This window comes from Pinus tabuliformis, chromosome 1_2 (genome assembly GCF_031772625.1).
Source record: "Pinus tabuliformis cultivar Carrire ecotype Pingquan chromosome 1_2, CPIR1, whole genome shotgun sequence".
In the NCBI taxonomy this organism is placed as follows: domain Eukaryota; kingdom Viridiplantae; phylum Streptophyta; class Pinopsida; order Pinales; family Pinaceae; genus Pinus; species Pinus tabuliformis.
In genome coordinates, this window is record NC_142298.1 from 962,602,688 (window position 1) to 962,627,664 (window position 24,977).

At 39.4% G+C, this 24,977-nt stretch overlaps 1 protein-coding gene across 1 annotated transcript; it reads left to right on the forward strand.

Annotated features, from left to right (window-relative positions):
• Positions 1-3,840: 3,840 nt before the first annotated feature.
• On the forward strand, positions 3,841-4,338 carry LOC149209184 (uncharacterized). The gene has a single exon (XM_089398534.1). It carries the CDS (start codon positions 3,841-3,843, stop codon positions 4,336-4,338), a length of 498 nt encoding a protein of 165 aa, XP_089254660.1.
• Positions 4,339-24,977: the final 20,639 nt, after the last annotated feature.

Sequence of the window (24,977 nt, forward strand, 5' to 3'; positions counted from 1 at the left end):
GTTTGTGATTCCCTTTTGGCTTGAGGAAGAAGCCCAAGTATTTAAAGTCGTCTTTAATTGATGCCAAATTGGTACCAAATAAAGCTGCAATCCATAGTGCTAACTCCATATTTGAGTCGTTGTGATATAAAATAGATTTGGCCTTGTTGATGACTAGGCCCGACGCGGATTGGAACTTCTGAAAGATACCATAGAGGCATAACCAGCTTGATTTGCAGAGCATAGCAAAGGTAAGAATGTCGTCAATGAACAGATTGTGAGAAAGAGAAATATTTTTGCAGATCTTGATCGGAACACATCGGTGATCAGCAACTGCTTTGTTGATCCGGGAGCTGAGAGAATTCATGAATAGGATGAAGAGAAGAGGGGAGAGAGGACAGCCTTAGCGCAGTCCTCTCTCGGTCTGAAAGAAAGATGATGGGGACCCATTTATGATGACTGAGTATTGAACGTTCTCAACGCAGGCCATCACCCAGTTAATTCCTTGAGACCTCAGACCAAGTTTTGCAAGGAGGATACGAAGGAACCCCCAATCCACACAATCATATGCCTTTTCCAGATCGACCTTTAGTATAGCGGCATCAATGTTTTTTGTAAAGACAGAGAATAAACACTCCTGAGTCGAGGCGACTGCATCAAGAATGTTCCTGTGTTTTAAAAAGGCATGTTGATCCCTGGAAATGAAGGAGTTGAGGACCGGTTTCATTCTCTCTGCAATAATCTTTGAAATGATTTTAAAGAGAATATTACATAATGCGATTGGCCTGTAATCCGCAAATGACTCAGACCGCTCCTTTTTGGGGATAAGCGCTATGAATGTAGCAGTGAGGGCGCTATTTATATTCCCTGACATACGGGAAGCATCCACCATCCCCAGTAGATCATCTTTAAACAAGTCATAGAAATGTGAGAAGAATTCGATCGGCCAACCATCAGGCCCAGGACTTTTGTCCTTTTGAAACTTTTTTATGACTCCATGAAGCTCCTCATCCGAGATAGGCTTGAAAAATTCTACATTGGCGGCTTCATCAAACATAACAGGTACCTGTTCAATCATCCAAAAAACATCATTTATCTCATTTGGCCGCCGCTTGTACTGCTTTTGGAAAAACCTTGTAGCCTCCATCGAAATATCCTGTTGTGTATATAATAAGCCTCCATTATCATCTTCGATCTTCCAGATCGAATTTCTACGCCTCCTTGCATTTGCAAAATTGTGGAAAAACTTTGTATTACGGTCGCCCTCCTTAAGCCAAATCGCCCTCCTTTTAAGCCTCCAGGATGATTCTTCGTTTAGCAGTAATTCTTGTTTCATTTTCTCAAGGGTTCTGATATGATTTTTTTGATCGAAAGACATGGAATCGAAGGAGACTGTAGCTGTTAATAACCTTAATTCTTTTTTTTAAATCTTCAAGCGCCTGCTTTTCCTTCATCCTCTTTTTAATTATCCAATCCTTGGCCGCCACCCTCAGCGATTGAATCTTTTCACGAAAGGTCGACAAGGAAGTCCTCTCCGATTGCTTTAATTCTTCCCATTTTTTTGTTATGAGTTCATTGAAAGACTCATCAGCGAGAAAGATCTTGTTAAATTTGAAGGAATAACCCAATTTACATTCCGAGTCCCTCCATTCAAGAAATATGGGGTGATGATCAGATGTATAATCGATTCTTGTGCTAGCGAAGTTGAGTTGGCGTCCGTGGAGATATTGTTGTAAGACTTGTTTTATTAATCATACAGAAAATCACGGCTCGGCTGTGCATGTATTGAAATTTTAATCTCTTATAACCGGCGTAGTTAGTTTCGAAATTAGATTTTTTTTTTTTTTTTAAATAGAGAAATATTTCTATGTTTCACCTAAGAAATATATATGTTTTATTTTTTATATTGAATTTCTTTATCCATGGGAATTAAATTTTGGTGAAGTTCTCAATAATTTCTCTTCACCATGCTAAATAAACCTAATTATACTCTAATTAATTAGAGTTTTTTTTTTTTTTTTTTCTGCGTAAATACTAATTCTATTAAAAAAGAGAAAATTTATGTACAGTGAGGTCGAGACCTCAGAGGGGGCAGATGCCAGCCTTCAGCCAGATATTCAGGGACATACAATTCATGCTTTAAGCTGTTTTCACATTACAGACTCCAAAAGATTTTGTGTTGGACCATGGCCCCCTGAGATATTTCTATTCTGATTCTAACATGACATAGCTAACATCTTTAGAAATTTTACTAAGACGCATACTATCATGCCTGCCATTAATCAAAAAGACAAAATGGTACCCATCAAACCCACAGTTGTAACTGCAAACAGAGAGCAGGTTGGCTAGCGCCACGAGCTTAAACAAGAACATAAACCAACCATAGGACCAGAGACTTGGAAACAAAGACACATAGCCAAAACTACACAGAGCAAAGGCAAGAATGCCACCCGTCAGTGAAGACCCGACTTTAGTCTGCATGCTGCGGAGAATCAGGCATGTCCTTATCCACCTGGCTAGACGACGCGACCCAGGTGACGAAGCCATTGTCATCATCTCCTTCCATGCCGCCTTCAGGAGTAGTCACCTAATTGAGAATGCAACCTGCACGCTGAGATGGCCCGCAGGCCAGAATATCATTCTGAGTTGAGTCGACGGGATGCAGAGGCTCTTCATATCCACCTGGAAAAGGAATGTCCAATAACCAGGGAGGAAGAAGAAAGTAGAGGGCCCAAAGAAAGAGCCAAACTAGGAGGAATTCCAAGAGGTGAGAAGCAAAAGGAAAGCCAACAAGGAACCCCCCCAGAAAGATAAGAAAGGAAAACAATCTGACACTGTGAATCCAAACAACTTTGCAATACTACAGGTAGAGGAAGATGAGGAAGATCAACCCATGGAAAATCAGGAGGATAAAGGCTCGGACTGTAGTGAGAGCTGCGAAAGAAACCTAGCTAAAAGGAAAGCCCCGAGTGAGCGACCAGAAAAAGATAAGGAAATAGACGAAAAAAATGAATAGATGGAGATAGACCAGGAGACCAGTGGGGAGGACCTAAGCCAGGAAGAAGAAGTATTGAGAAAACTGCTGAATGAATGGAAGAACCTGGATGAGAGGTTTATTCTGGAAGAACAAAAGAGGCTGTATGCTGAAACCTTCCAACAATATAAAACCAAACTAGAAAAAGGCAAAGCCTCACTAGAAGAATACCAAGAGACTCAAAAGGAAAGCAGACCAGATCAGAATGGACAAAGTAAAGGGGGGAAAAAAAGAGGAAGAAAAAACCTTAAGGATTCCATCCAACTCATGGGAGAAATGTTAGTCAATACTGGGAGAGTGGTCCCGCTATCAGCGGTGTTTCAAAACCTATCCCAAGTTAACCAATGATTTTGACATCGTGGAATATCAGAGGCTTAAATAGCAAAGGAAAACAGAGACATCTGGCAGCAAGACTCAAAAAAGACAAACCACAGATTATGCTACTCCAAGAAACTAAAATCCTAGGCTAGAAAATGGAGGAAATTCTCAATAAAATAAAACCGAGATACAAACAAGTAACTATAGATTCCAAAGGAAGTGCAAGAGGGATAGCAATTCCCTAGAACCCAGCAGAATTCCTCGCCAACTGGTGGATAGGAATGCCAAGAATCCTCACTGGGAGATTCAGACTAATAGGACAAAGCGAATGGATGGTAATCTCGGTTGTCTATGGTCCCCACACCCGTGCAGACAGAGACCTGTTTCTCAATCAACTGACTAAGCTTCGAAGTATGCACCAGGAGTAGAGATGGATCCTGGCAGGCGACTTCAACTTAATCACTTCTCGAGAAGAGAATTGAGGTGGAATAAACAGAGAAGACCCGGAAATGGAAAGATTCAGAGAAGTGCAGATAGAATTAAGGGTGGTTGATATCCCAACCATAAACGGGAAATTCACCTGGAATAACAGAAGAGGCGGGTCCAAACAGATCGCTTCAAGACTGGACAGATTCCTCATCTCAGAGCACATAATCGGGCTGGATATCTTCTATGAAGCCTCTATCCTACCCTCAACAGGGTTGGACCACTGGCCAATAAAGCTTGAAATAGCCTTAAATGACCAGAACAAAAAGAGACCCTTCCAGTTCGAGTCTTTTTGGCTTCGTGCCCCTGATTTCCTAGACAAAGTAAGAGGTTGGTGGCAGGATAGCAAAAGTGGAAAGGAAGGCCACAGCAAAATGCACTCATTTCAGCTAAGACTCAAAGAAATCAAGAGCAAAATCAAGAAGTGGAACAGGGAAGAATTCGGCAACATCCAGCAGGAGCAAGGCAAACTCCAGTCCAGATTGGAAAGAATCCAGCAGCAAATCATCTCGGACGGATGAAGTCAAGATCTGGTTGAGGAGGAAGGCAGAGTAATCACTCAATTGGAGGAAAGGCGAAAATAGGAGGAAATCTTGTGCAAGCAGAAATCCTGGATCCAATGGCTAAAAGAGGGAGACAAAAACTCCAAATTGTTCAACAAAGCCATGCTGAACCATCGCCAACACAACATAATCTTCTCCTTGAAAGACAAGGAGGGAAACAGAGTGACTCAGTAGGATGAAATAGAACATCTCTTGGTGGAGCACTTCAAAGGCATTCTCTCTGAACCAAATGTCAACCGATCTGAGGACATAGACAAAATTTGCCACCATATTCCTAGGAAAGTCTTCAGAGATCAAAACCTGGCCCTTCTCAGGGCAATCACCAAGGAGGAACTTAAGGAGACAATCAACAAAATGTCAAAAAATAAGGCCCCGGGCCCCAACGGCTTCACCATTGAATTTTTTCAGGTGACTTGGAGCTTCATGGGGAATGATCTTCTACATCTTGTGGAGGAAACCAGGTGCTCCAAGCGCATGCACCAGGGCTTGAACGCCACCTTCCTGGCTCTGATCCCGAAGATTGGCTACTCGGATCAACCGCAGGGTTCCAGGCCCATTTCCCTTTGTAATGTTGTCTACAAAATCCTTGCAACTATCATGGTAAACAGGCTCAAGCTGATCCTACTGGATCTCATTACCCCGAAGCAAACTGGCTTTGTCAAAGGACAGCAGATCACCGATGGAATCATAGTGGCCTTGGAAGTGATTCACTCCCTGAAAAGCTCTCGTGCCCCAAGCATGCTTATCAAACTTGACCTAGCCAAGGTGTTTGACCGGCTTATCTGGAATTATCTGGCAGGCATTCTTAAATCCTATGGATTTGACCAAAGATGGATAATTGGATCATGTCTATGGTTGGCACTCCAGTCATGTCAATTCTGCTAAACGGCTCCCCCTCTGAAGCCTTCACTCCCTCTCGTGGGCTAAGGCAGGGAGACCCTCTGTCTCCCTTTCTCTTCATCCTAGCCACAGAAGGCCTAGGCAGATTGGTCAAGGCTCAAGTCTCCAGGGAGTAGATAAAAGGCCTCCGAATCTGCGGAGACGACATCCAGGTCTTGCACCGACAATTCGTAGACGATGTGATGCTTTATGGACAAGCCACTCTGAAGGAGGCCCAAAGAATTATGAAATCCTTATCTCAATTCAGCAAAACCTCTGGAATGGAGATTAATAAGGATAAATCGGAAGTGTTTTTCTTCAACACCTCACTGGCTGCCTAAAGATTCCTGGCACGCACTTTAGGCTTCAACAGGGGAACCTTCCCATCAAAATACCTGGGTATTATGTTGCATTAGAATCAATTCCGGTCGGCCAACTGGGATCTACTAATAAAAAAATCCGAAATAAAATGGAGAACTGGACCCATCACTCATTGAATGCCCCAAGTCGAATAACCCTCTTGAAAGCAGTTCTGTAGGCCATCCCCAACTACCAGCTCTCATGCCAAGCTATCCCTAAGATTGCAAGCCAAAAGCTGGTTACCCTGTTCAAAACTTCCTCTGGTAGGGGAGCAGCAAAACAAGAAAGTGGGCCCTAATCTCATGGGAGTGGCTTAGCCAACTCCCCAAAGATGGTGGTTTAGGGCTTCGCGACCCCTTTGTTCTCAACCAAGTCATGGGCACGAAGCTCTAGTTGAGGTGGCTTCAGGGTGGCCCTGACCTATGGAAGGTGCTATGGGAAAGAAAATATGATGTGGCAGGGGAAATCAAAGAAAGACTGAGAAGCACAACAAAGGCCAGAGGCTCTGCAATCTGGAACCTGGCAAGAGGTAGCAAAGACCTGATAAGGGATCACGGTTTTTGGGAAATTCGAGCAGGGGACAAAGCCTGATTCTAGGAGGAATCTTGGTAGCAACGCGACCGCCTCATACAAAAAGACAACCTCTATGCCATCCTTGCCTTCTCGTCCCAGACCGAGGCTTCAACTGTTGGCAATTTCTGGAAGCCAGACAAGGAAGGATACTGGCGCAATTGGAAAAATAAAGAGGACTAGGAAGGAGCACTAGGAACCGACAGTTGGCAAGAATACTATACAGAGATGGCATCTCGGAAAATAGCAAGGAAAATAGGGTCTGACATCCTCAGATGGGGTAAACGAATTCAAGGAAATTTCACAATAGCAGAAGCCTACTACCTCAAAATCAATCAAAATCATCAACCGGAAACAAATCAATGGAAAAACCTTTGGAAAATCAAGCACTGGCCTAAAGTCTCTTTTTTCATTTGGACCATTCTTCACGGCAGAGCACTTACCTGGGACTAGATTCTGAGGAAGGGAAGCCAAGGCCCATCTCGCTGTGCCCTCTGCATCTCCCAAGAGGAAACCATGGAACATTTGATGAACCATTGCTCCGTCAGCACCTCCCTGTAGGAAAGCCACCATAAATTGTTTAAGCTCCATCACAGAAACCATCAAAACATCATAAGCACCATAGTCAATTGGCCGAGAAATCCTTACTAGAATCCAGTGGTCTATCGCGCTTGGCTCCTTTCTGCCGGGTTCCTACTCTGGAATATCTGGAAAGCATGGAATGGGGCAATTTTCAAGGCAGAAACTCGAACCCCCGCAGCAATCTGGGAACAAATCATTAGAAACACTCAGGAAACAATCCTAATAGAAAGCTGGAAGGACGAAGACTGGCAGGCATCGACAACGGAGAAGGAAATCTTGAAAAGACTGGAGGTCAAAAAGAGTATGGTAAATGGGGGTGTTTCACGAAAAGAACAGACCAAAGCAGTGGCCGAAAGCAACCAGTATCGACACCCCCCACAGGGATTCATAAAGCTAAACTTTGACGACATTGCAAAACACAACCTAGGAGAGGCTAGCATTGGGGGAGTCTTTAGAGACGCTGGGGGAAACACTCTAAGAACCTTTGCGATGGACTGCGGGGAAGCGTCAAATAATGAAGCTGAGCTGCATGCCCTAAAAGGGGGCCTGGAAATTGCTCTACGGGTCAATTTCAAGCATCTACAAATCTAGGGGGACTCAAAGTTGGTGATTGATATGGTTAGGAAGGTCAAACATCAACGACTAGCAGAAAAAATTAGAAAAAGCTAGAGAAATGCTTGGCTCATCGGTGAAATTGGGAAGCTCCTACCCAGAATAGACTACCTCCTCCCGACTCACACCAGGTGTGCAGGTAACAAGTCGACAGATTAGCTTGCGAATTGGGGCTCCCGGAATCAGGGCAAAGAAATCGACAGCGAAGGTCTGCCTCATCTGCACCTGGAGGAGAAATCTTGACTTCAACAATTGCTTGACGTCGATAAATGTGGTAAAGGCATGATAGAGATGAACGGTCAGGATCAGGCGGCACGCAGCGGAGGCGGAGAAAATCTGCAAGAGCTGGGAATGGACAGCACATCCGTGGGAACAGGTAGAGGAGAAAGGCATGAACAAATCGGGCAGGTGATGGGGCAAGGCAGGTCTGGTCGAAGGGATGGAGAAGATGTTCGAACTGAGATAGCATTAAGGAAGGATCTGGAGTCAGCTCCTGAATTCGGGATAATGGAGAGAGGAAGGACAACAGGTGGCATTAGGAGTACAGGGAGGCTACAACAAGAGTAGCCGGAAGGATATTGGAATAATGACACATAAAGTGGGAAGGTCAAGTCATGCCACTTCCCGAGATAGGGAGGCTGGAATGCCTGATGGAAAATTAAACAGTCAAGTGGAGGCAGGAAATTTAAACATCCAAGTGGAGGCCCGGTTGATAGGACAACGAGTAATAAGCCGGAGGAAACAGATGGAAGGCTCATTCAGTTTGGTAAGAATGATGAAAAATATCAGAAAGACGCTTGCTCGCCTCTGCGACCAGCCCTCCTCCTCAGCTCCGACAAGAAAAGGTGGTCGAAAAGCTTCCTCAATTCCCAAGCTCCAGGTCTATGGTAAGATGGCTCCAAGGAAGATCAATTCTGCTAAGAAGAGGGAATATGGCACCAGTAGCCATTCGAAAAAAAGGGGCAGGAAGCTCGACTTTGACAAGCTCCTTCACTTGATAGATGGATACATGACTAGCATTTCTCCTGAGGTCCGTTCTCTAATCCATGGGTGGGAGCACGAGCTAAGGGAATGCAGCACGAACCAAGAGATCCCCTGCGGGGATTGGGAAGTGATCATGGACCCAGTCACCTCAAGAGGCAGGAACACATTGTTCAATAAAACGCTCCAATTCTACCGGATCATGAAACATGTGGTTGGTCGGGCTATGGAGGTAAACTAGGCTGTTAGTGAAGAGGAGGATGAAGAGAGCAAACAGGCAGAGGAGCTCCTCAAACGCCAACTGACGGAAGAATTGGCCAACATAAAGAACATTCTCCTGAAAGAGATTGCGGTTGTCCAAGTCTAGGCTACCAGGAACCATCTGCTCCTAAAGGACATGGAACAATTGTTGCTGGATCTCAAACGGGCCATAGAGCAAAAGATCCTGAAGCCGGGTGCTAGCGACCCTAAGCCTGCCCCGGGTAACTTATCAGACGAAGATTAGCTGTGTTGTGTCTTCTTTTGTTAATTTTGTTGATGAATCCAAACTTTATCTGGGTGTCGAGTTATGTTAATATCGTTAGCCTAGATTTTAATAAGCGAAACAATGTTTATGACAAGAAGAAGGAACATAACATTTTTAAATTTTGGTCAGGTTTTAAGGCTGAAAGGTGGCGGTCTGGTTTCCTTTGGGCAGATCTGCCACCTGAACTCTAGTATGCTGTAATTTTGTTGTTATCCGGAATGAAGAATGCCTAACTTTACAAAAAAAAAGAACAACCTTTTATTTCAATTAAGAATCCATCTAAGTTTAAAGCACATGTTTGTAAAATAGTTCATTGATCATCCAATCATTTAAAACAACAAAACATTATAGATGGTTTGGCATAACTAATTGGCCTTAGGTTATCTCAAAGGACAACATTAGATTGGTGTCATTTCTGGGGAACGAAGGATTGAAAGTTAGATTTTCCCTGCAGCAACGATTTTCCCACTTTCTTTTAATGTGAATAAATGATAGGATATAGGTCAAAATCTTTCACCTGGCAATTCCACTGGTCCAAGCTAGCTCCTTTTAAGCATACTAGGTCATATTCTCTGAGATTTTTAACCCTCTACAAGATCCAGAAACACTTATTAGGGGAGCCTCTTCAAGGATAAGATATAAAACATCTTCTTGTTCTTCAACTTTACACCTTGAAGACATATTATCTGTAGATAATGTTTCATTTGTGCCATCCAATCCTGATTGGATTGAACTACCTCCTAGGGTTTCTGAACTCCATTCAAGAGGATTAGATCTTCCATCAGCCTTTTTAATACAATCACTTGAGTCACATCAAGTCCCATGCATTTCTATAAAATCACCTTGATATGAGGAAGAATTGGGTTTACATTTACCTGAATTCAAGCCTACAGACTTCATTTCTCCAACTTCTTATTCTGTTCCATCAACTTATACTAATCTTGAAGAGACATTCTCTATCTATTCAAATCCTTTGTTTGATAATAAGGAAGACTTTCCATCAATAGTTCATAAGTTGGTGATTAAAACCCCTTTGAAATATTTAAGTAGGTCTTCTCCCTCTTTCTCTCCCCCACATACTAATACCCCTACCGATTCTTCTTCAACACCTTCATCTTCATCATCTTCCTCTTCTCCATCATCATCCACTCAGTAACCCCCGAATCTTCATGAAATCATGGCTTTCATCCCATTGTACATGAAAGATATGCTTCTCTAGTCCTCCCTTAAAACTTGGAAAATTTTCCTGATGGATATCTAAAGAATTTAACAAGATTTAAATGAGAAACTGTTCCTTCAGCAAGAAGATCATGTATCAGCTTTCCTAGATTTTGTTGACAATATGAACATAGAACATGAAAACATTTATATGAGATTATTTGTTCAATCCTTAGAAGGAAATGTTAGGATTTGGTTTAGGCAACTTAGACCTGATTGTATGAGAACATGGAATGAGCTCATAACTATCTTTAAAAATCAATGGGGGGTAAAGAAGGATCCTGTCTACTTTCTCACTAAATTTGAAGGATTGAAGAGAAACCTTGGTGAACCATTTGCTAAATTCATTAAGAGATTTAACAAAATCTTTCATAAAATACCTGCTGATTGTAAACCACTAGTAGTAGCTACAAAAGTCAGATTTTCCAAAGCATTTGAACATGACTTTGCAGTCATGCTAAGAGAAAGGTTATCTAATACAATAGAAGACATGTAGACAAATGCCATAGAGGTAGAAGATAATAGGTATACTTCTGGCAAACTTAAAGCTAAAGTAGAGAAAGAAGAAAGAAAATTAAAAGCTAGGATTGATTATTCATCTTCTTCCAAATCTAAACTTGAAGATTAGAAAATTGATGAAATTACATCTTTACTTTGAAACCTTTCCAATAGAATTTCTAAAACTAAATCATAATCTAGAACTAATCAGAAAAATGTTGTCAGAACTCAAGCTCAAACTCAATTCCGAAGAACTCCTCAAATGCAGATCCTTTAGAGACCAGGTTCTGATCAAAACATTCAACCACCCTTGTTGATTGATGATCAACAGCCATAGGATACAGGTCCTTTAATCACTGAAGATATCAATAACATTGATTCTTTAGCAGTACAAATGGAAATAGTTCCTTCATCTCCCCCTTAGTCTTTTGAACAAGAATAAGGAGATGCTCAACTTTCAAAATACCAAGCATTCTCTGAATTTTCTATTACAAAATTAAATAAGAGGTATGATCTAAGACCTAGATCAGGCCTAGGTAGACCTTCAAAATCTACAACTATAATTGAACCTGCAATAACATATATTCAAACACAAACTCCAACACCTCAAACTACAAAGTCATCCATTCAAGCCTTTTCATTTGACAAGACCATTTTGACAACTTTCAATATTGAAAAGGAATTGGAAAGGGTCAAGATTCCTATCCCTTTAGCTGAACTTTCCAAAAATCCTGGTTATAAAAATCAAGTGTCTAAATGGATATAGTCCTCTAGTGTTAATGTTGAGGGAGATGTTATTAGTTTGCAAGATGAAAAACCCTCAATAGTGTTTGGCCCTAGTTATGATATGATTGATGATATTGTTCCACCATTTTATGTAGCTTTAAACGTTCATGCCTTTATTCTGTATAACTTCATGCTGAACTCTGGAGCTTCTCATAACCTTATGCCAAAGGTAATTATGGACCAGCTTTAGTTACAATTTACTCATTCTTGTCATGATCTCTACACCTTTGATTCAAAGAAAGTACCATGCCTAGGATTAATCAATGACCTAGTTGTGACCTTTTCCCAAATACCTATCAAGAGTATAGTTTTAGACATATTTTTCACTGATATTATTGCCAATTTTGGCATGCTCCTGTCTAGATCACGTTGAAATGTTGGGTTGTATTATATTCTTTCCACGACTAGCTGCCCTAGTTAACCACGGGGTTAGAGGGTAGGTGAAGCCCCCCCTTCATTGTGTCGATTGTGCCACGGGGGGGTGACAGGCGGGGTAGCAGCCCCCCTTGTCTAGGGGGTTTGAGGGCAGTGGGTAGCCCCCCTCTATGGGGTCTGCGGCACCACCTCGAGGAAACTTTTTTGCAACCTTATATTAGGTGGGAGGACCTACCTATGGTTTTGTGAATTGATTTCTCACATGGTTTTGGGCACGATGGGTTTTGGTCTATGGTATTGGATGCTTCGACATGTATAAATATGTATTGTAACATTGAAAGGAACATAATGAAAAATCAATCTAGTAGTCCCAGTTTTGGGATCTAGGGGAAAATCTTTGTGTATAAGTGTTTTATGTCTTATGCTCTCGTATTGTTTATTTTTTGTGTTTTAGAATTTGTATGCAGGTAATTTATGTATGGGGTTAAAACCCACATTTGGTATTATTATTGTTTTGGCTTCAAGGGGATACCTTTGTTGCTGAGGGGTTTCACTCAGGCCTGTGTTAGACCTTCTTCAGTGGGAGATTTGTGGGATCGATTCTGGTGATGAAAGAAGATGGCAAGCAGTGGAAAGATAGAGCTCGAGAAATTTAATGGCCAAAGTTTTGAGTTCTGGAAACTCAAGATGGAGGATCTGCTAGTGGACAAAGATCAGTGGATCATGGTAGATCTAGGTACTAAACCAACAAGAGTGTCCGATGAAGAATGGAAGAAGTTGGATCGGAAGGCAAAGAGCACAATATTATTGTGTGTCTTAGATTCAACATTGTTGAATGTATCAGGGGAACCTACGACGAAGGATTTTTGGGACAAGTTAGGGAATTCATACCAATCTAAGTCTCTAGTGAATAAATTTCTCCTACAGAAAAGGTTGTATAACCTGAGGATGAAAGATGAAGAATCGGTGACAAAGCATCTGAACGCATTTAATAATGCGGTAAGTCAGTTATTATATATTGATATTAAAATTTCAGATGAAGATAAGTGCATCAGTTTGTTGTGTTCTCTACCATATTCGTGGGATAGTCTAGTTATTGAAATAAGTAGCAATGCAACTACCTTGCAATTTGATGAAATCGTCTCATCCTTGCTGATGGAGGATATGATACGGAAAAATATGGAGAGCCAAAATGGTGATTCCTTTTCTGTACAAGGATGGTTCCAAAATAGAAACAAAAACAAGTCATCGAGTGGGAGATCTAAATCTAGAGGGAGATCTAAATCTCCAGGAAAACCTGTAAAAGTGGTGTGCTAGAAATGTGGAAAGGAAGGGCACTACAAAAGGGGCTGTAAATCTAAAGCTCCTGAGAAAGGAAAGGTATTTGATGATTCTCCTTCTACAGAGGTGAAAACCACCTCAGATGAAGGTGGGGATGTGTACTTGGCTTCTTCAAGTACACATGTAGATCATGAGGCATGGTTCATTGACTGAGGTGCATCCTTTCACTTCACTCCCCATAGAGAGTGGTTCTGCGAGTATGAGAAATACGATGGTGGTCATGTCTTCTTAGGGGATGATAGGAAGGCTCAAATCATTGGTCATGGAAAAGTAAAGTTGAAGTTGCAAGGTGGAAGGGTTAGAACACTTCCAGGTGTTCTGCATATTCCTACATTGGCCAGAAATATGATTTCTGTAAGTAAGTTGGATGATGCAGGTGTAAAAATAGTGTTCGAGAAAGATACCTACAAGATGGTTCGGGGAGCACTGGTATTGATGTAGGGATATCATATTGGAACTTTGTACAAGCTGTAAGGTAGGATTGTTGTTGATGGGTGCAACAGTTCTGTCATTCCTGAAAGTGGAGTAGAAAATCTAGTGGTCTCTGGAGAAAAGACCATGTCATGGGATCAAAGGCTTGGACATATTGGAGAGAAGGGCCTTTGAATACTTCATGGTAAAGTTATGGTAGAACATATGACTAATAGCTCTCTGGATTTTGATTTCTGTGAAAATTATGTATATGGGAAGCAAAATCGGGTGAGTTTCCCTTTTGGTGGTAAGAGGACGAAACACATATTAGAGCTTGTGCACAGTGATGTGTTTGGACCTGTGAAGGTTCCATCATTGGGTAAGTCTGTGTACTGTGTATCATTTATAGATGACTTTTCAAGGAATACATGGATATATTTCCTCAAGAAGAATATGATGTCTTTGATAGGTTTAAAGAATTTAAGGCTCTAGTGGAAAAAAAAACAGAGAAGAAGATAAAGGTGTTGAGGATAGATAACTGTGGAGAATTTTGCAACAATGAAAATTGAAGAATTCTGTAAGAAGTGTGGTATAGCATGGCAGAAGACTACTCCATACACACACGAGAAAAATGAAGTTGCAGAAAGAATGAACAAGATGTTGATGGAAAGGGCAACAAGCATGCTCAGTGGTGCTGGGTTAGGATAGGAATTCTGGGCAAAGGTGGTGGAGACATCGTGTTACCTGGTCAACAAATCACCTTCATCAGCATTGGAGGATAAGACTCCAAAATAGGTATGCACTGGTAAGAAACCCTCTCTTTTACATCTGAGGGTATTTGGATGTGATGCATATGTACATGTTCCAAAGGATAAAAGAACCAAGTTGGAAAGTAAACCTGAAAAGTTCATCTTTATTGGATATAAGGATGGTTTAAAGGGTTATAAGCTTTGGAACCCAGTAACAAGGAAGGTTGTGTACAGCCGAGATGTGGTGTTCAGAGAGGTGAAAGATGTTATTAAACATGAATTCCCATCAAAGGAACCTGAGAAGATAGAATTTGAGCTGAAGGAGGAAGAATCAGACTCTACAGCAGAAGAGAAATCAGAAGATGAAGAGCCAAAAAATCCAGTTGCGAGAAGATCAATTCGAGAAAGAAGGCAGCCAGAAAGGTATAGTTCATCTGCTTTCTGTTCAAAATTTTCTTTATCTATTACTAATGATGATCCCAAAACTGTGAAGGAAGCAGTAGATTCAGAGGGTAGAAAACTCTAGAAAGAAGCCATGGTTGATGAAATGGCATCTTTGCACAAAATTGAGGTTTGGGATCTGGTGGAGTTGTCAGCTGGAAGGAAACCCATTGGCAACAAATGGGTGTTCAAAAAGAAGACAAATGTAGAATGAAAGGTGGACAAATACAAAGCTCGATTGGTAGCAAATGATTATTCCCAAGTGTCGGAAATTGATTTTGGTGATATTTTTTCTCCTGTTGCCAAGGTAGCTTCTATAAGATTACTTTTATCTGTTGTTTCTGCTTTTGATTTTGAGGTAGAACAAATGGATGTGAAGACAACATTTCTTCACGGGGATCTAGAAGAGGAGATCTACATGAAGCAACCTAAAGGCTTTGCGGTGAAGGGTAAGGAAGAACTGGTATGCAAGTTAAAGAAGTCTTTGTATGGGCTAAAATAATCACCAAGGATGTGGTATCAAAAACTTGATACGTTTATACGGGGACTTGGCTTCACCAGAAGCAAAGCAGATCATTGTGTGTATTTTAAATTAACTGGTGACCATGTTATTATCTAGTCTTGTATGTGAATGACATGTTGTTGGTTGGAAATGACAAAGAAATTATCCAGGATTTTAAGACCCAATTTTCCTCCATATTCGACATGAAATATCTTGGTGCTGCAAGCTATATTTTGTGCATGGAAATTAAAAGAGATTGAGAAAAGAGGAAGCTCTAGTTAAACTAGAGGAAGTATGTCGAGACAATATTGCAGAGGTTTAATATGCAGGATAGTAAACTGGTGAAGGTTCATATTCCTGTAGTGTAAAGTTATTTGTTGAATATTGTCCCAAGACACAAGAAGAGGAAGACAACATGTCCCATGTTCCATATGCAAGTGTAGTTGATAGCCTGATGTATGCAATGGCCTGTACTAGACCAGACATTGCACATACAATGGGAGCATTGAACAGGTTTATGTCAAAACCAGGGTAGGAGCATTCGAAAGCAGTGAAGTAGGTTTTCAAGTATTTGTGTGGCACTAGTGATTATGGTTTGTGCTACCAAGAAAGACCGGGATTGGTTGGATATTCATGGCTTTGATGATGCAGACTGGGTTGGAGATCTAGATCAGAGACGATCTACAAGTGGGTATGTGTTTAACCTATTTGGTGGTGCAGTCAGTTGGATGAGTAAGAAACAATTTGTAGTGGAATTATAATGTAGAGAGGCAGAATACATGACAGCAACTCATGCAAGCAAGGAAGTAGTTTGGTTATAGAGATTGTGTTCAAGTATGGGGTTAGTATAGGGAGCTATAAGGATAGAATGTGACATCCAAAGTGCAATTTTCTTGGCAAAGAACCTTGCTTATCATTCAAAGACAAAGCACATTGATGTTCATTATCGCTTTGTGAGGGATATGATAGAAGACAAAAAGGTGTTGCTGGTAAAGGTGGACACTTTGAATAATACTACAGATGCACTGACAAAATATGTGAGCTCTAAGAAGTTCTCTTGGTGTAGAGAAACAATGGACATTGCAGGGCTGGATAATTGACTAAGCTCTCCTATAGAAAGAAAACAACAAGTGGGAGAATATTGGGTTGTGTTATATTCTTTCCATGACTAGCTGCCCTAGTTAACCGAGGGGTTAGAGGGGGGGCGGAGCCCACCCTTCGTTGTGTCGATTGCGCAACAGGGGGGTTGCAGGGGGTTTGAGGGGGGTGGGTAGCCCCCCTCTACGAGGTCTGGGGAAATGCCCTGAGGAAATTTTTTTTGGGACCCTATATTATGTGGGTGGACCTACCTATGGTTTTGTGCATTATTTTCGCACATGGTTTTGGGCGTGATGGTTTTCAGTCCATGGCATTGGATGCTTCAACATGTATAAATATGTATTATAAAATTGAAAGGAACATAATGAAAAATAAATCTGGTAGCCCTAGTTTTGGGATCCACAGGAAAATCTTTGTGTATATGTGTTTTATGTGTTATGGTCTCACATTGTTTATTTTCTGTGTTTTAGAATTTGTATGCAAGTAATTTCTGTATGAGGTTAAAACCTATAGTGCTAAACTTGGAGGATCACTTTAGATGGACATGTCTTTTGCCAATATTCCAGTCTATGGAGGTGAACATTTAAGGTTATATAGGGAATTCAGATTCCTTCATAGTATTTGTAGGTCTGATCAAGCAAAAAATCACCCTATCTATGCAGTAGATTAGGATTTTGGTTTGTTTCAGTTATCTTTATAAAATTCATCAAACACTCTAATTTCCATTGAAAACACAGTTTCCAAGCCTAAAATTGTAGAATCAGATATATGGAAACTTTATTTTGATGTCTCTTGCTCAAAGGAAGGAGTAGGAGTAGGAATTGTTTTAATTTCACCAAATAAAGAAAATATAACTCAGTCATGTAAACTTGAATTTGAGGTCACCAATAATGTGGCTGAGTATGAGGCTTTTCTTCTTGGTCTTAAGCTAGCTAAGAGTCTAAAGGTTTAAAATTTGAGTGTATTTTCTGATTCTGAGCTAATAGTGAAGCAAATTAGAAATCTATGTGAAACAAAACACCCAAGACTTAGGTCTTATAGAAATGAAGTTTGGGACACAATTGAAAAATTCTTCCAAGGATTTAACATAACAGTTATACGCAAATATGAGAATATGCATGCTGATTCAATTGATGTCTCAACAATCTCTTTCAAAATATTTGAGCCAGTATTGTTAGAATACCAAATTCAAGTCAATTATAGACCATCAATTCCTGATAACCTTAAACACTGGAAGATTTTTGAGGATGACAAACACTTAAAATCTTTCCTTCAAGTCATTGATGAATTCTCAAATATGCAAATTGAAGAAGATCAAAAATATCTTTAGGAATCAAATCACCAAAGCCCAGAAACTTCATTCAGTCCTAAAATTCTTGATCATGATATCATTCAATTATCTAATAATTTTATTCCCAAAGGATTAGTTCCATTGGAAAAACTATTTGATAATAATGATGTTTCTAAAAACCCCTTGTTTAACTCACTTGAAGAAGAAATCGAAGAATGCAATATTGGGACTTTAAATGATGTGAGAAATGTTAAATTGTCATCAACCTTGCCTTTGGATGTAAAAATAAAACAATTGAATCTTCTTAAGATTACAAAGAGGTTTTTTTCCTAGTCTTATAATGAGTTAAAAACTTATAATGCATCTTTGATTAAGCATAAGATTCCTTTGAAAGTAGAGGCAAGACCCTTTAAAAAAAAATCAGAAGAATCAATCCCATACTTCTTTCAACTATTGAGAAAGAGCTTAAAAAGTTGTTTGATGCTCATATCATAGTACCTTTAAGGTATTATGACTAGGTAGCCAACGTAGTTCTAGTCAGAAAGAAAAATAATGAAATTAAGCTATGTGTAGACTTCCGAAATTTGAACAAATCATCTTTAAAGGATAACTACCCATTGCCCAAATGGATCATCTATTGCAAAAAGAAAATTAATGAAATTAATCTAGTCAGAAAGAAAAATAATGAAATTAAGCTATGTGTAGACTTCGGAAATTTGAACAAATCATCTTTAAAGGTTAACTACCCATTGCCCAAATGGATCATCAATTGCAAAAAGTTTTAGGTGAAAATAGGATTTCTATGCTAGCTGGATTTTGTGTTTATAACTAGATCATGGTAAGACAAGTTGACCAAGACATAACTGCTTTCACCACTCCTTAGGGTACATTCATGTATGCTAGAATGGCATTTGGGTTGACAAATGTTGGAGCCACTTTCTAGAGAACCATGGATCTATCATTTATAGCTAAAACATCATAATTTACTGTCTTCTAGATGATTTAACTGTTTTCTATAATTCTGATGAAAAACATTTAAAACACTTGAGCAAGGTTTTTGACAGGTGCAGAAAATTTGGCATATCCATCAATCCGAAGAAATCTTTATTTGTTGTAAAGGAAGGGAAATTTCTAGGGAAAATAATTTCCAAGGAGGGAGTTACAATTTACCCAAAGAGACTTTCAACTATTCAGACCCTATCTCTACCAAGGAATAAGAAATAGTTACAAACATTCCTTGGGAAAATAAATTTTCTCAGAAGGTTCGTCCCTACTTATGTAGAGATAGTGAAGGATATAACTAATATTCTAAAGAAGAAAAATGAAGTGAAATAGAAATTTTCTGCTAGGTACACTTTTGATCAGATCAAAAAGGCTATATCTGAGGCCCCTACATTAGCCAATCCTAATTATTCTTCACCTTTTAGCATATTTTCTTTTGCATCTAACACAACCTTAGTTGTTTTACTTTTATAGAAGAACACAAATGGTGATGACCAGCCTATAACCTTCTTTTCCAAAGTCATGAGTGATGTTTAGCTTAGGTATGTATAATTGAAAAACACGCTTATGCCTTAATCCAAGCTCTCAAAGCCTTTATAACCTATGTCTGTCATTCACACATTACAGCCTATGTCCCTAATCATGGTGTTAAAATTGTTTTGACCCAGCCTGATACGGATGGAAGAAGAGGGAGATGGATTGCTAAAATCCTTGAATTTGACCTTGAAATTAAGACCACAAAGCTAGTAAATGGTCAAAGCATAGCCAAATTGTTAGCTGAATCCAATTGCAAAGTATTGGGGATAAATATGGTTTCTAAAATTTCACCTGGGGAGAATCCACAAGAAGCTTCCTCAATTTCATCTGGGGAGAATCCACAAGAACCTCCTCCTCTTACATAAGGGGAGAACCCATATGAAGCTCTTTCTTTAGATCAAGTCATTCTTGTTCATATAGATCATAAATATCTACTCTCTGATTGGTACTCTAATATTGTGTAGTTTCTTAGGGATTTTCAATGTCTAGCTGAACTTGACTTGAAGTAGTGTAAAGTCGTAAAGCTTAAAGCAATGAAATACTGCATTATCAATGCTAATCTATACTGTAAAGACCCTCTTAATATCCTTCCTCTTTGTTTATCTGAAAATGAAACAGAGGGGATTATAAATCAGTTTCATGCAGGGTTTTGTGATGGACACTATGCCTCGAGAGAAACAACCTACAAAATTTTAAAGGAAGGTTTCTACTAGCCCACACAGTTTAAAGAAGTTGGAGCAAGAGTAAGAAGTTTCATACCATGCCAAATATTTGTAGGGAAACAGAAATTATCAACACTTCCTTTGGTTCCAGTATTGGTTCAATCTCCTTTTCTACAATGGGGGTTGGACTTTATAGGGGAAATTCATTCACAATCAAGTAATCAACATAGATGGATTTTAACTACTGCAGAATATTATTCCAAGTGGGTAGAGGTAATACCTATTAAAAATGCAATTGATACTCTTGTGATTAAATTCCTTGAAGATAATATTTTATCAAGATTTGGATGTCCTCAATAGATTGTTATAGATAATGTAGCAGATTTTAGTAGTGTTAAAATGATTGATTTCTGTCAAAAGTATTCAATCTTATTACACCATAGTATCCATAGGGTAATGGGCTAGAGAAGTCCTCCAATAAGAGCTTAGTTAAGGTCATTAAGAAGACTCTATTAGAAAATTATATATTATAGAGAAATGGAACACATAAAATATTGCAGAAATATAAACACAGAAAATGCATAAAACAAGAGAGACACAGATTTACATGGTTCACCCAATTTGGTCTACGTCCATAAAGAAACAACCAGTCCTTCCTTTTATATTATCTAGCAAACTGAAGCGATAAAACCAATAATAGATCCACTATAATTCCCTCTTCTCTCTCACACAATCTCCTCTCTCTTTCTCACTTAGAATACAGATATACATAGACGAAATACAATTCCTTCATATGTTGCGAGGGGTTGCCTTCTAGGGAAAAAAAACCTAAATTAAACATAACTTCTACCATTAGATCTCCGTCTAATGAGTAGCCCAGATTGACTACGAAATTACAACATTTTACAAGGCAATTTTACATCTATTTTTAGCTTTAGGGGCGTTACCCCTAATCACCTGCCGGGGTGGACCCTCCTAAATATTGATGGTCCCCCACACCCCCCTTGCAGTGAAAATATTATCGGTGATGTTGCCACCACATTACGAACTGGGGTCCAATGCGGTGATACCTCTGAATAAAGAAGATAATCAGGCTCCACACCCAACAAACTCTTGAAGACCATAAAAAGAGTTGGTACAACCACCTAATCTATGCAATTTTGGAAAATAGAGTTTCTCCTAAGAGGTCAACATGCACAACTCCTTTCCAATTAGTTTATGGTAAGGAAGCAGTTTTTCCCACTCATTTGGTTTTACCTGTTATGAGATTCCTTCATGAATCCTATGAAGAAAAAGATGACTTCTGAAGAAGGATTAATCAAATCATTGAGATCAATGAGGATAGGAACAAAATTCAGTATAAGCTAAGGAAATATCAAAACAAGATGAAGGAATTTTTTGACAGAAAGGCTAGGGAGAGGAATTTCAAGAAAGGTGACCTAGTGCTTAGATGGGATACAAGGAGGGAGGATAAAGAAAAGCATACAAAATTTGACAACCTTTGGTTTGGTCCATTTAGCATTGCAGAAGTCAGAGGAAACATTACATTAATCGTATAGAATTTGGAAGGAGAGCATTCCTCATTTCCAGTCAATGGGAAATACATGAAACATTACATTTAGTATTAATTTTTCATCCATTCATTCATCACCTATAAATATCCTGAGAGTTTATTTTATTTTCAAAAATTTGCAAGTGAGTATCTATTTCAGTAAAGACTCCATAGCCCAAGGAGAATGCACTTGGACCTACATGTAGTCTGCATCCCATAGGGGGAGGAAGTCCCCAGCGGGAGTTGATGTTGTAACGTTATTAGGTTTTGATAAGTTAGTATACTAGTAAAAAATAAATTCAAAATGATAAGTTAGGATATGGATGCAAAAGAAAGAAAAAATAAAATGTTAGGACAATTTTATATTTTATATGCATCCATATCAGTAAAATGATAAGATTTAGCTACCCTAAAGAAAGAAGGTAAAAGAAAAATAAAATTTTAGGAAAGAAAAATGAAAACAAAGGCTTCTTTTTCATACAAAAATAAATGCCACATTAAAAAGATGTTAAATTGTGTTATGATTAATTCCTTAATCAGGATTAATTCTTTGGTTATAAACTTTGGCATTTGCAAATTATATTATAAAGTGCATGTTTGATTTAACCCAAATTAATAAACGACAAAAAGGTCTTATCGGTTTTCCATAAAGAAAGCGCATGATTCGACGGTTGATCTTTTCCCTGCCCAAATCAATGACGAGGAGATATTGCATACCCCCCTCGACCATTTCTTGTTAACGCAATGGGGGGATCCACAAAGCGGTTTCCATGGTGGATGGCCCGACCTTACGTGTTACCACCACATTACTCTGCACCCCAACACCCGCCCCCCCCACCAATCCCGCTCAAAACCACAAACAACTCACTACCACCCCCCACAAACCACTTGTGGTTTCCCTCCACCAATGGCTCTTTCACCCCGCCAAAGTCGTTATCCCTCAACCAATCCCGAGCTGACACCTCACATATCTATTTCCTATTCATCCCATCCGTTACCCCCTTACACGCTTACTACCCCATTTGTCATGCCCGTTATATCCACCCGTTGCAGCCCCACTCCTATGCATTAAAAGCTGCTACAGTTATCAATAAAACTGTTATCCCTTCCCACATCTTATAAATAAAATGAAACCTACCTCTTTGTCACTTTCCTCTGATTGTTTTCAATTGTTTGCATGTTTATAGTTTTGCAGAACTTCTTACTTTTTGCTTAGTATGTCACTAATAACAACTTTTATTCCTGTCTGCCAGCGGTTATCGCAAAATCAGACCCCTAATAGGCTATTGATCAAGTAGACCTTGAGTAACTATTTAAAACCTACTTTTGGCTGAGGCTTAGCCTCGTCAACCTGAGAGGGCTCTCTCACTGGGTTAAAGATTTCACTTTGAAGATTAGATGGCTAACTGTATGGAAAATTCGAACAACAATGTATGAATGGTTGAAATACCAATTAACGAACTTTCATTGGGCTATGGAGTCAAAGTGTGTTTCAGTACAACTGAAAGATCAATTTCACATGGAAGTCAGGGCATAGAGGGTTTTAACATAAAAGCAAAACAGAGATATAATGTAAAGAATATAGCCTACAAACACATGAAGGAAGTTAGAGCATCATCAAATGAATTCTAAGTAACATGTGTCTATACCACTTCAAGTAAGTATATGAAGGAAGCCATGAGGAAAATAAAACATTGAAACCCTTTCTGAATCTTGAGTAGTGAAAGCAACTCTTTGTATTAAACTGAAAACATACAGTCACATACAATAGCACAATGTGCTTGTTTCTTTGAAAATTGCCAACCCTGTGTACATTAGATCTTCTTCTATATATAGAGCTCTTTACATAACTGAGATTCCTCCTCCAGTATGAGGGGAATTCGAATTCATCCTACTATGACACCTACTGATACTTAAAACTAACTATTAAATGCAAATGACAGCTAACTAGCAGCCCTAGAGACCTAATACAACTAGGAGTGTAACTCCTTATTATGATTACAATAACCTTATCTAAGAATATAAAGCATTCTTTGACAACTTTCAACCTCAAGAAGTCTAATTTGATGAAGCCTCCCACGTGGTCACCTGACTGCTGAAGACAAACCCTAGAAATTAGGGAACATGTTTCCCTGTTTTTAGGTTTAGGATCCCTGAAAATGGCACGCGGGACAGAGCCTTCATCTCCTCATCCATGACACATTTTTTGAAACTGAAGGACTTTTTTTTATTCCATGATGTCTAGAACAAAAACCTCTCTTGGTTTTTTAAAACACTTCTCCAGCTGTCCAGAATATGTCCTTGAAAAACACGTGTAAAACAGGAAAAATCCGTTTTCTGAAATTAGGGTCTCAATAAAAGCTTAGTATCTCCCAACTGAAAACATTTATAAATACAGTGAGATAGGTTATTGTATCTGGAGATTTGAGGAAGAAAAACCTCCCTCTAAATTCCAAAATACGTTTTCCTGTAACCAAAACCTGATCTTGAAAAAGACTACTAAAACCAGAAGAAAAAGATTGACTTTCAGCAGTTTCGTATCGCAAGTTTAACCATAAGTTCCTCCCACCTCAGAACGAATTTGATGAAACTGAAAGATTTTTTTGTACTTCAGCATGTTAGGAAGAAAAGCCTCTTTCATTCTTCAAAATTGAGTTCTCAGTTGCTCAGGAACCCTTCTGGAAGTTGAGTAGTAAAAGCAGAAAACAAAGATTTTTATGTTGAAACAGGCTGCTTTAGGGGTTTCGTAGTGTGCTACGAAAACACTGATTTTGTAGTGCAAAATAGGATTTTTACACTGTCTGTGCTACGAAAACGTGGATTCGTAGCAAGTTTCAAAATGTCTAAACACATGACTTTCAAAACATGATATGAGATCCATAGAGTGTAAAACAAGGTTGTTTAGTTTTATTTGATGATGGAAATGAGACTCTAACCCTATGACTTAGAAACAAATGTAAAATGTAAACCTTGACACAAGCTTGACACATGGAAATAATGTGTGATGTGGGACCAGTGATGGGCAAAAACAGAGTGTTGACCCTATTTGACCATACCAACAAGACTCTTTTCTAGATCTTAGACACTAAAGCAACCATGAAAAGACTAGACCAAGACTAACACCAACCCTTTGGAATAGAACTGATGCTCTGAATTTAGAAATCATTTCTTAAGTGATAACACCAGCATCACCCCAAAAGCAAAAACTAAGAAGTAGAGTGCAGAGAAAAGTACTGCTATCCCAACCCAGCTTGACCTTGACCATATCCCGCTTGTCGATTCACTGTTCAAAGTTGCAGAAGCCAAGTGTGAGTTTGATTTTTATGAACTGTGCTTCTGGCTTAAACAAAATTATCTCAACCAACAAGATCCGACTAGGTTTTGGGTAGTTTCACAAGGACACATGAATTCCCTAACCTTATTACTTGGTGTCAAGCCAAGTATTATCCTCTTAAAAGAGCATTCATGGCTCAGAATGGAGACATTCTGATAACCATTTCTGCTCAAACCATAAATGAAATTCTCTTAATTCCTAAAATTGACTCTTTGACTCAGTTTTCACCAGCAACACTTATGGATCTGTACCATAAGTTAACCTTCCCACTGAGAGCCCAAATATTCGAA

Bases quoted from the DNA above. Each gene is read 5' to 3' on its own strand.
- LOC149209184 (XM_089398534.1), top strand. From the start codon at position 3,841: ATGGAAAGATTCAGAGAAGTGCAGATAGAATTAAGGGTGGTTGATATC.